Raw genomic sequence first — 9,980 nt, forward strand, 5'->3', positions numbered from 1 at the left:
TGAACTGTTTCGTGCGTGTGTGTGTGTGTGTGTGTGTGTGTGTGTGTGTGTGTGTGTGTGTGTGTGTGTGTGTGTGTGTGTGTGTGTCCATCCCTGCATCCATTTGCTTGTGGTTTGTGACAGAGTGAGACTAGTAATAATTTGTAACGGTTAAAGACAGACAGACAGACAGACAGACGCTCACCTCAGAAAGGATGATTGGACAGACAGACAGACAGACAGACAGGAGACAGACAGACAGACAGGCAGGCAGACAGGCGTCTCACCTCAGAGTAGGAGGAGTGGAAGGAAAAGCAGGCTCTGGACAGACAGACAGACAGACAGACAGACAGGCAGGCAGGCAGGCAGACAGACAGACAGGCAGACAGGCGTCTCACCTCAGAGTAGGAGGAGTGGAAGGAAAAGCAGGCTCTGTAGGAACTGGCACCTGTCCTGGAAACATTCCACATCTGGGTAAGATTGTTTCTCTCTCTCTCTCTCTGTGTGTGTGTGTGTGTGTGTGTGTGTGTGTGTGTGTGTGTGTGTGTGTGTGTGTGTGTGTGTGTGTGTGTGTGTGTGTGTGTGTATCAGCTGGCAGGAACAGGAGTGTTGGCTGTAGGGCTGTGGCTGCGTTTTGACTCTCGGACTGAGGGACTGTTCAGTGGAGAGGACTCTCCTGTTGTCTTCTTCACCGGTAAGACTGAGCTCTCACCCCTATACCCTAACCCCTAACCCCTACACCCTCACCCCTACGCCCTAACCCCTACACCCTCACCCCTACACCCTAACCCCTACCCCTACACCCTCACCCCTACGCCCTAACCCCTACACCCTCACCCCCTACACCCTAACCCCTACACCATAACCCCTACCACCTACACCCTCACCCCCTACGCCATAACCCCTAACCCCTACACCCTAACCCCTAACCCCTACACCCTAACCCCTAACCCCTACACCCTAACCCCTAACCCCTACACCCTAACCCCTACACCCTAACCCCTACGCCCTAACCCCTACACCTCACCCCTACACCCTCACCCCTAACCCCTACCCCTACGCCCTAACCCCTACACCCTAACCCCTACACCCTAACCCCTAACCCCTACCCCTACGCCCTAACCCCTACACCCTAACCCCTACACCCTCACCCCTACACCCTAACCCCTACACCCTAACCCCTAACCCCTACACCCTCACCCCTACGCCCTAACCCCTACACCCTCACCCCTACACCATAACCCCTACACCCTAACCCCTAACCCCTACACCCAAACCCCTACACCATAACCCCTACACCCTCACCCCTACACCCTAACCCCTACACCCTAACCCCTACACCCTCACCCCCTACACCCTAACCCCTACACCCTCACCCCTACACCCTAACCCCTAACCCCTACACCCTAACCCCTACACCCTAACCCCTAACCCCTAACCCCTACACCCTAACCCCTACACCCTAGCCCCTACAGCCTAACCCCTAACCCCTACACCCTAACCCTACACCCTAACCCCTAACCCCTACACCCTAACCCTTACACCCTAACCCCTACACCCTCACCCTCACCCCTACACCCTAACCCTTACACCCTAACCCCTACACCCTCACCCTCACCCCTATACCCTAACCCCTACACCCTCACCCCTACACCCTAACCCCTACACCCTCACCCTCACCCCTACACACTAACCCCTACACCCTCACCCCTACACCCTAACCCCTACACCCTAACCCCTACACCCTCACCCCTACACCCTAACCCCTCACCCCTACACCCTAACCCCTACACCCTAACCCCTACACCCTCACCCCTACACCCTAACCCCTAACCCCTACACCCAAACCCCTACACCATAACCCCTACACCCTCACCCCTACACCCTCACCCCTACACCCTAACCCCTACACCCTCACCCCCTACACCCTAACCCCTCACCCCTACACCCTAACCCCTACACCTCACCCTCACCCCTACACCATAACCCCTACACCCTAACCCCCTACACCCTAACCCCTACACCCTAACCCCTAACCCCTACACCCTAACCCCTACACCCTAGCCCCTACAGCCTAGCCCCTAACCCCAACCCCTACACCCTAACCCCTACACCCTAACCCCTAACCCCTACACCCTAACCCCTAACCCTTACACCCTAACCCCTACACCCTACACCATAAGCCCTACACCCTAACCCCTACACCCTAACCCCTATACCCTAATCCCTACACCCTAACCCCTACACCATAACCCCTACACCCTTACCCCTAACCCCTATACCTTAAATCCTAACCATAACCCCTACACCCTAACCCCTACATCCTAACCCCTACAGCCTAACCCCTACACCCTAACCCCTAACCCCTACAGCCTAAAATATCTCCTCTCAGCTAGTGGTATCATCAGCTGCTATATCACCAGGGTTACAGAGGGCTGCTATATCACCAGGGTTACAGAGGGCTGCTATATCACCAGGGTTACAGAGGGCTGCTATATCACCAGGGTTACAGAGGGCTGCTATATCACCAGGGTTACAGAGGGCTGCTATATCACCAGGGTTACAGAGGGCTGCTATATCACCAGGGTTACAGAGGGCTGCTATATCACCAGGGTTACAGAGGGCTGCTATATCACCAGGGTTACAGAGGGCTGCTATATCACCAGGGTTACAGAGGGCTGCTATATCACCAGGGTTACAGAGGGCTGCTATATCACCAGGGTTACAGAGGGCTGCTATATCACCAGGGTTACAGAGGGCTGCTATATCACCAGGGTTACAGAGGGCTGCTATATCACCAGGGTTACAGAGGGCTGCTATATCACCAGGGTTACAGAGGGCTGCTATATCACCAGGGTTACAGAGGGCTGCTATATCACCAGGGTTACAGAGGGCTGCTATATCACCAGGGTTACAGAGGGCTGCTATATCACCAGGGTTACAGAGGGCTGCTATATCACCAGGGTTACAGAGGGCTGCTATATCACCAGGGTTACAGAGGAATGGCAGCCATGTTAATAACTGTCTCAGAATCCGTTAGTGGGAGGAGTTGTTGTTCTGACATCACAATGATCTGTTGACCAAGACATCACTTCCTCTGCAACAAACAAGGGTGTGTGTGTGTGTGTGTGTGTGTGTGTGTGTGTGTGTGTGTGTGTGTGTGTGTGTGTGTGTGTGTGTGTGTGTGTGTGTGTGTGTGTGTCCATCCCTGCATCCATTTGCTTGTGGTTTGTGACAGAGTGAGACTAGAGAAAAACTTTCAACATCAGACTTAATAATTTGTAACGGTTAAAGCAGTTATTCACTGTGTGGTGTGGTGTGTATATGGTGTATATATGGTGTATATATGGTGTATATGGTGTGTATATGGTGTATATGGTGTGTGTGGTGTGTGGTGTGTGTGTGGTGTGTATATGGTGTATATATGGTGTATATATGGTGTATATGGTGTGTATATGGTGTATATGGTGTGTGTGGTGTGTGGTGTGTATATGGTGTATATATGGTGTATATATGGTGTATATGGTGTGTATATGGTGTATATGGTGTGTGTGGTGTGTGGTGTGTGGTGTGGTGTGTATATGGTGTATATATGGTGTATATATGGTGTATATGGTGTGTATATGGTGTGTGTGGTGTGTGGTGTGTGTGTGGTGTGTATATGGTGTATATATGGTGTATATATGGTGTATATGGTGTGTATATGGTGTATATGGTGTGTGGTGTGGTGTGTATATGGTGTATATATGGTGTATATATGGTGTATATGGTGTGTATATGGTGTATATGGTGTGTGTGGTGTGTGGTGTGTGTGTGGTGTGTATATGGTGTATATATGGTGTATATATGGTGTATATGGTGTGTATATGGTGTATATGGTGTGTGTGGTGTGTGGTGTGTATATGGTGTATATATGGTGTATATATGGTGTATATGGTGTGTATATGGTGTATATGGTGTGTGTGGTGTGTGGTGTGTGGTGTGGTGTGTATATGGTGTATATATGGTGTATATATGGTGTATATGGTGTGTATATGGTGTGTGTGGTGTGTGGTGTGTGTGTGGTGTGTATATGGTGTATATATGGTGTATATATGGTGTATATGGTGTGTATATGGTGTATATGGTGTGTGGTGTGGTGTGTATATGGTGTATATATGGTGTATATATGGTGTATATGGTGTGTATATGGTGTATATGGTGTGTGTGGTGTGTGGTGTGTGGTGTGGTGTGTATATGGTGTATATATGGTGTATATATAGTGTATATGGTGTGTATATGGTGTATATGGTGTGTGTGGTGTGTGGTGTGTGTGTGGTGTGTATATGGTGTATATATGGTGTATATATGGTGTATATGGTGTGTATATGGTGTATATGGTGTGTGTGGTGTGTGGTGTGTGTGTGTATGTGTGTATGGTGTGTGTACGGGCGTGTGTATGTGGTGTGTGTGTGTGTGTGTGTGTGTGTGTGTATGTGTGTATGTTGTGTGTACGGCGTGTGTATGTGGTGTGTGTGGTGTGTGTGTGTGTGTATGTGTGTATGGTGTGTGTACGGCGTGTGTATGTGGTGTGTGTGGTGTGTGTGTGTGTGTATGTGTGTATGGTGTGTGTACGGTGTGTGTATGTGGTGTGTGTGGTGTGTGTGTGTGTGTGTGGTGTGTGTGGTGTGTGTATATGGTGTGTATATGGTGTGTGTATGGTGTGTATATGGTGTGTATATTGTGTGTATATGGTGTGTATGGTGTGTATATGGTGTGTGTATGTGGTGTGTGTATATGGTGTGTGTGGTGTGTGTATATGTTGTGTATATGGTGTATATATGGTGTATATATGGTGTATATGGTGTGTATATGGTGTATATGTGGTGTATATGGTGTGTATATGGTGTATATGGTGTGTATGGTGTATATGGTGTATATATGGTGTATATGGTGTGTATATGGTGTGTATATGGTGTATATGGTGTATATGGTGTATATGGTGTGTATATGGTGTGGGATCCATAGGTGTGTATATGGTGTGTATATGGTGTATATATAGTATGTATATGGTGTATATGGTGTATATGGTGTGTATATGGTGTGGGATCCATAGGTGTGTATATGGTGTGTATATGGTGTATATATGGTGTGTATATGGTGTATATGGTGTATATGGTGTGTATATGGTGTGGGACCCATAGGTGTGTATATGGTGTGTATATCAAATCAAATCAAATGTATTTTTATATAGCCCTTCGTACATCAGCCGATATCTCAAAGTGCTGTACAGAAACCCAGCCTAAAACCCCAAACAGCAAGCAAAGCATGTGAAAGAAGCACGGTGGCTAGGAAAAACTCCCTAGGAAAAACTCCCTAGAAAGGCCAAAAACCTAGGAAGAAACCTAGAGAGGAACCAGGCTATGAGGGGTGGCCAGTCCTCTTCTGGCTGTGCTGGGTGGATATTATAACAGAACATGGTCAAGATGTTAAAATGTTAAATGTTCATAAATGACCAGCATGGTCAAATAATAAAGATCATAGTAGTTGTCGAGGGTGCAACAAGCACGTCCGGTGAACAGGTCAGGGTTCCATAGCCGCAGGCAGAACAGTTGAAACTGGAGCAGCAGCACGGCCAGGTGGACTGGGGACAGCAAGGAGTCATCATACCAGGTAGTCCTGAGGCATGGTCCTAGGGCTCAGGTCCTCCGAGAGAAAGACAGAAAGAGAGAAAGAGAGAATTAGAGAGAGCATATTTAAATTCACACAGGACACCGGATAAGACAAGAGAAATACTCCAGATGTAACAGACTGACCCTAGCCCCCGACACATAAACTACTGCAGCATAAATACTGGAGGCTGAGACAGGAGGGATCAGAAGACACTGTGGCCCCATCCGATGATACCCCGGACAGGGCCAAACAGGCAGGATATAACCCCACCCACTTTGCCAAAGCACAGCCCCCACACCACTAGAGGGATGTCTCCAACCACCAACTTACCGTCCTAAGACAAGGCCGAGTATAGCCCACAACGATCTCCGCCATGGCACAACCCAAGGGGGGGCGCCAACCCAGACAGGAAGACCACGTCAGTGACTCAACCCACTCAAGTGACGCACCCCTCCCATGGACGGCATGGAAGAACACCAGCAGGCCAGTGACTCAGCCCCTGTAAAAGGGTTAGAGGCAGAGAATCCCAGTGGAGAGAGGGGAACTGGCAAGGCAGAGACAGCAAGGGCGGTTCGTTGCTCCAGCCTTTCCGTTCACCTTCACACTCCTGGGCCAGACTATACTTAATCATAGGACCTACTGAAGAGATAAGTCTTCAGTAAAGATTTAAAGGTTGAGACTGAGTCTGCGTCTCTCACATTGGTAGGCAGACCATTCCATAAAAATGGAGCTCTATAGGAGAAAGCCCTACCTCCAGCCGTTTGCTTAGAAATTCTAGGGACAATTAGGAGGCCTGCGTCTTGTGACCGTAGCGTACGTGTAGGTATGTACGGCAGGACCAAATCGGAAAGATAGGTAGGAGCAAGCCCATGTAATGCTTTGTAGGTTAGCAGTAAAACCTTGAAATCAGCCCTTGCCTTAACAGGAAGCCAGTGTAGGGAGGCTAGCACTGGAGTAATATGATCAAATTTTTTGGTTCTAGTCAGGATTCTAGCAGCCGTATTTAGCACTAACTGAAGTTTATTTAGTGCTTTATCCGGCTAGCCGGAAAGTAGAGCATTGCAGTAGTCCAGCCTAGAAGTAACAAAAGCATGGATACATTTTTCTACGTCATTTTTGGACAGAAAGTTTCTGATTTTTGCAATGTTACGTAGATGGAAAAAAGCTGTCCTTGAAACAGTCTTGATATGTTCTTCAAAAGAGAGATCAGGGTCCACAGTAACGCCGAGGTCCTTTACAGTTTTATTTGAGACGACTGTACAACCATCCAGATTAATTGTCAGATTCAACAGAAGATCTCTTTGTTTCTTGGGACCTAGAACAAGCATCTCTGTTTTGTCCGAGTTTAAAAGTAGAAAGTTTGCAGCCATCCACTTCTTTATGTCTGAAACACAGGCTTCTAGCGAGGGCAATTTTGGGGCTTCACCATGTTTCATTGACATGTACAGCTGTGTGTCGTCCGCATAGCAGTGAAATTTAACATTATGATTTCGAATGACATCCCCAAGAGGTAAAATATATAGTGAAAACAATAGTGGTCCTAAAACGGAACCTTGAGGAACACCGACATTTACAGTTGATTTGTCAGAGGACAAACCATTCACAGAGACAAACTGATATCTTTCCGACAGATAAGACCTAAACCAGGCCAGAACTTGTCCATGTAGACCAATTTGGGTTTCCAATCTCTCCAAAAGAATGTGGTGATCGATGGTATCAAAAGCGGCACTAAGATCTATATGGTGTGTATGGTGTATATGGTGTATATATGGTGTATATGGTGTGGGATCCATAGGTGTGTATATGGTGTATATATGGTGTATATGGTGTATATATGGTGTATATATGGTGTATATGGTGTATATGTGGTGTATGTATGGTGTATATATGGTGTATATATGGTGTATATGGTGTATGTGCTGTGTGGTCCATAGGTGTGTATATGGTGTATATGGTGTGTATATGGTGTGTATATGGTGTATATATGGCGTATATGGTGTATATGGTGTATATGGTGTGTATATGGTGTATATATGGTGTATACGGTGTATATATGGTGTATATATGGTGTATATGGTGTATGTGGTGTATATATGGTGTATATATGGTGTATGTGCTGTGTGGTCCATAGGTGTGTACATGGTGTATATGGTGTGTATATGGTGTATATATGGTGTATGTGCTGTGTGGTCCATAGGTGTGTATATGGTGTATATGGTGTATATATGGTGTATATGGTGTGTATATGGTGTATATATGGTGTATGTGCTGTGTGGTCCATAGGTGTGTATATGGTGTATATGGTGTATATATGGTGTGTATATGGTGTATATGGTGTATATGGTGTATATATGGTGTGTATATGGTGTATATATGGTGTATATATGGTGTATGTGCTGTGTGGTCCATAGGTGTGTATATGGTGTATATATGGTGTATATGGTGTATATATGGTGTATGTGCTGTGTGGTCCATAGGTGTGTATATGGTGTATATATGGTGTATATGGTGTATATATGGTGTATGTGCTGTGTGGTCCATAGGTGTATATATGGTGTATATATGGTGTATATGGTGTATATATGGTGTATGTGCTGTGTGGTCCATAGGTGTGTATATGGTGTATATATGGTGTATATGGTGTATATATGGTGTATGTGCTGTGTGGTCCATAGGTGTGTATATGGTGTATATATGGTGTATATGGTGTATATATGGTGTATGTGCTGTGTGGTCCATAGGTGTATATATGGTGTATATATGGTGTATATGGTGTATATATGGTGTATGTGCTGTGTGGTCCATAGGTGTGTATATGGTGTGTATATGGTGTATATGGTGTATATGGTGTATATATGGTGTATATGGTGTATATATGGTGTATGTGCTGTGTGGTCCATAGGTGTGTATATGGTGTATATATGGTGTATATATGGTGTATGTGCTGTGTGGTCCATAGGTGTGTATATGGTGTATATATGGTGTATATGGTGTATATATGGTGTATGTGCTGTGTGGTCCATAGGTGTGTATATGGTGTATATATGGTGTATATGGTGTATATATGGTGTATGTGCTGTGTGGTCCATAGGTGTGTATATGGTGTATATATGGTGTATATGGTGTATATATGGTGTATGTGCTGTGTGGTCCATAGGTGTGTATATGGTGTATATATGGTGTATATGGTGTATATATGGTGTATGTGCTGTGTGGTCCATAGGTGTGTATATGGTGTATATATGGTGTATATGGTGTATATATGGTGTATGTGCTGTGTGGTCCATAGGTGTGTATATGGTGTATATGTGGTGTATATGGTGTATATATGGTGTATGTGCTGTGTGGTCCATAGGTGTGTATATGGTGTATATATGGTGTATATGGTGTATATATGGTGTATGTGCTGTGTGGTCCATAGGTGTGTATATGGTGTATATGGTGTATATATGGTGTATGTGCTGTGTGGTCCATAAGTGTGTATATGGTGTATATATGGTGTATATGGTGTATATATGGTGTATGTGCTGTGTGGTCCATAGGTGTGTATATGGTGTATATATGGTGTATATGGTGTATATATGGTGTATGTGCTGTGTGGTCCATAGGTGTGTATATGGTGTATATATGGTGTATATGGTGTATATATGGTGTATGTGCTGTGTGGTCCATAGGTGTGTATATGGTGTATATATGGTGTATATGGTGTATATATGGTGTATGTGCTGTGTGGTCCATAGGTGTGTATATGGTGTATATATGGTGTATATGGTGTATATATGGTGTATGTGCTGTGTGGTCCATAGGTGTGTATATGGTGTATATATGGTGTATATGGTGTATATATGGTGTATGTGCTGTGTGGTCCATAGGTGTATATATGGTGTATGTGCTGTGTGGTCCATAGGTGTATATATGGTGTATGTGCTGTGTGGTCCATAGGTGTGTATATGGTGTATATATGGTGTATATGGTGTATATATGGTGTATGTGCTGTGTGGTCCATAGGTGTGTATATGGTGTATATATGGTGTATATGGTGTATATATGGTGTATGTGCTGTGTGGTCCATAGGTGTGTATATGGTGTATATATGGTGTATATGGTGTATATATGGTGTATGTGCTGTGTGGTCCATAGGTGTGTATATGGTGTATATATGGTGTATATGGTGTATATATGGTGTATGTGCTGTGTGGTCCATAGGTGTGTATATGGTGTATATATGGTGTATATGGTGTATATATGGTGTATGTGCTGTGTGGTCCATAGGTGTGTACATTCTGATTGCTGCTGGGGCCTTGATGATGGTTGTTGGGTTCCTGGGCTGCTGTGGAGCCATCAAGGAA

At 45.4% G+C, this 9,980-nt stretch overlaps 1 protein-coding gene across 1 annotated transcript in view; it reads left to right on the top strand.

Moving 5' to 3' along the window:
* Positions 1-467: 467 nt before the first annotated feature.
* LOC123738370 (CD9 antigen-like) overlaps positions 468-9,980 on the top strand; it is a 16,993-nt gene continuing 7,480 nt past the window's right edge. Inside the window, exons 1-2 of the mRNA XM_045713438.1 lie at positions 468-673; positions 9,904-9,980. The exon at positions 9,904-9,980 is cut by the window's right edge and continues 21 nt beyond it. Coding sequence (XP_045569394.1) covers positions 9,936-9,980 — 45 coding nt within the window. The 5' untranslated portion in view covers positions 468-673; positions 9,904-9,935. The remainder of the gene's footprint in view (positions 674-9,903) is intronic.

Source organism: Salmo salar, unplaced genomic scaffold, assembly GCF_905237065.1.
Source record: "Salmo salar unplaced genomic scaffold, Ssal_v3.1, whole genome shotgun sequence".
NCBI lineage: Eukaryota > Metazoa > Chordata > Actinopteri > Salmoniformes > Salmonidae > Salmo > Salmo salar.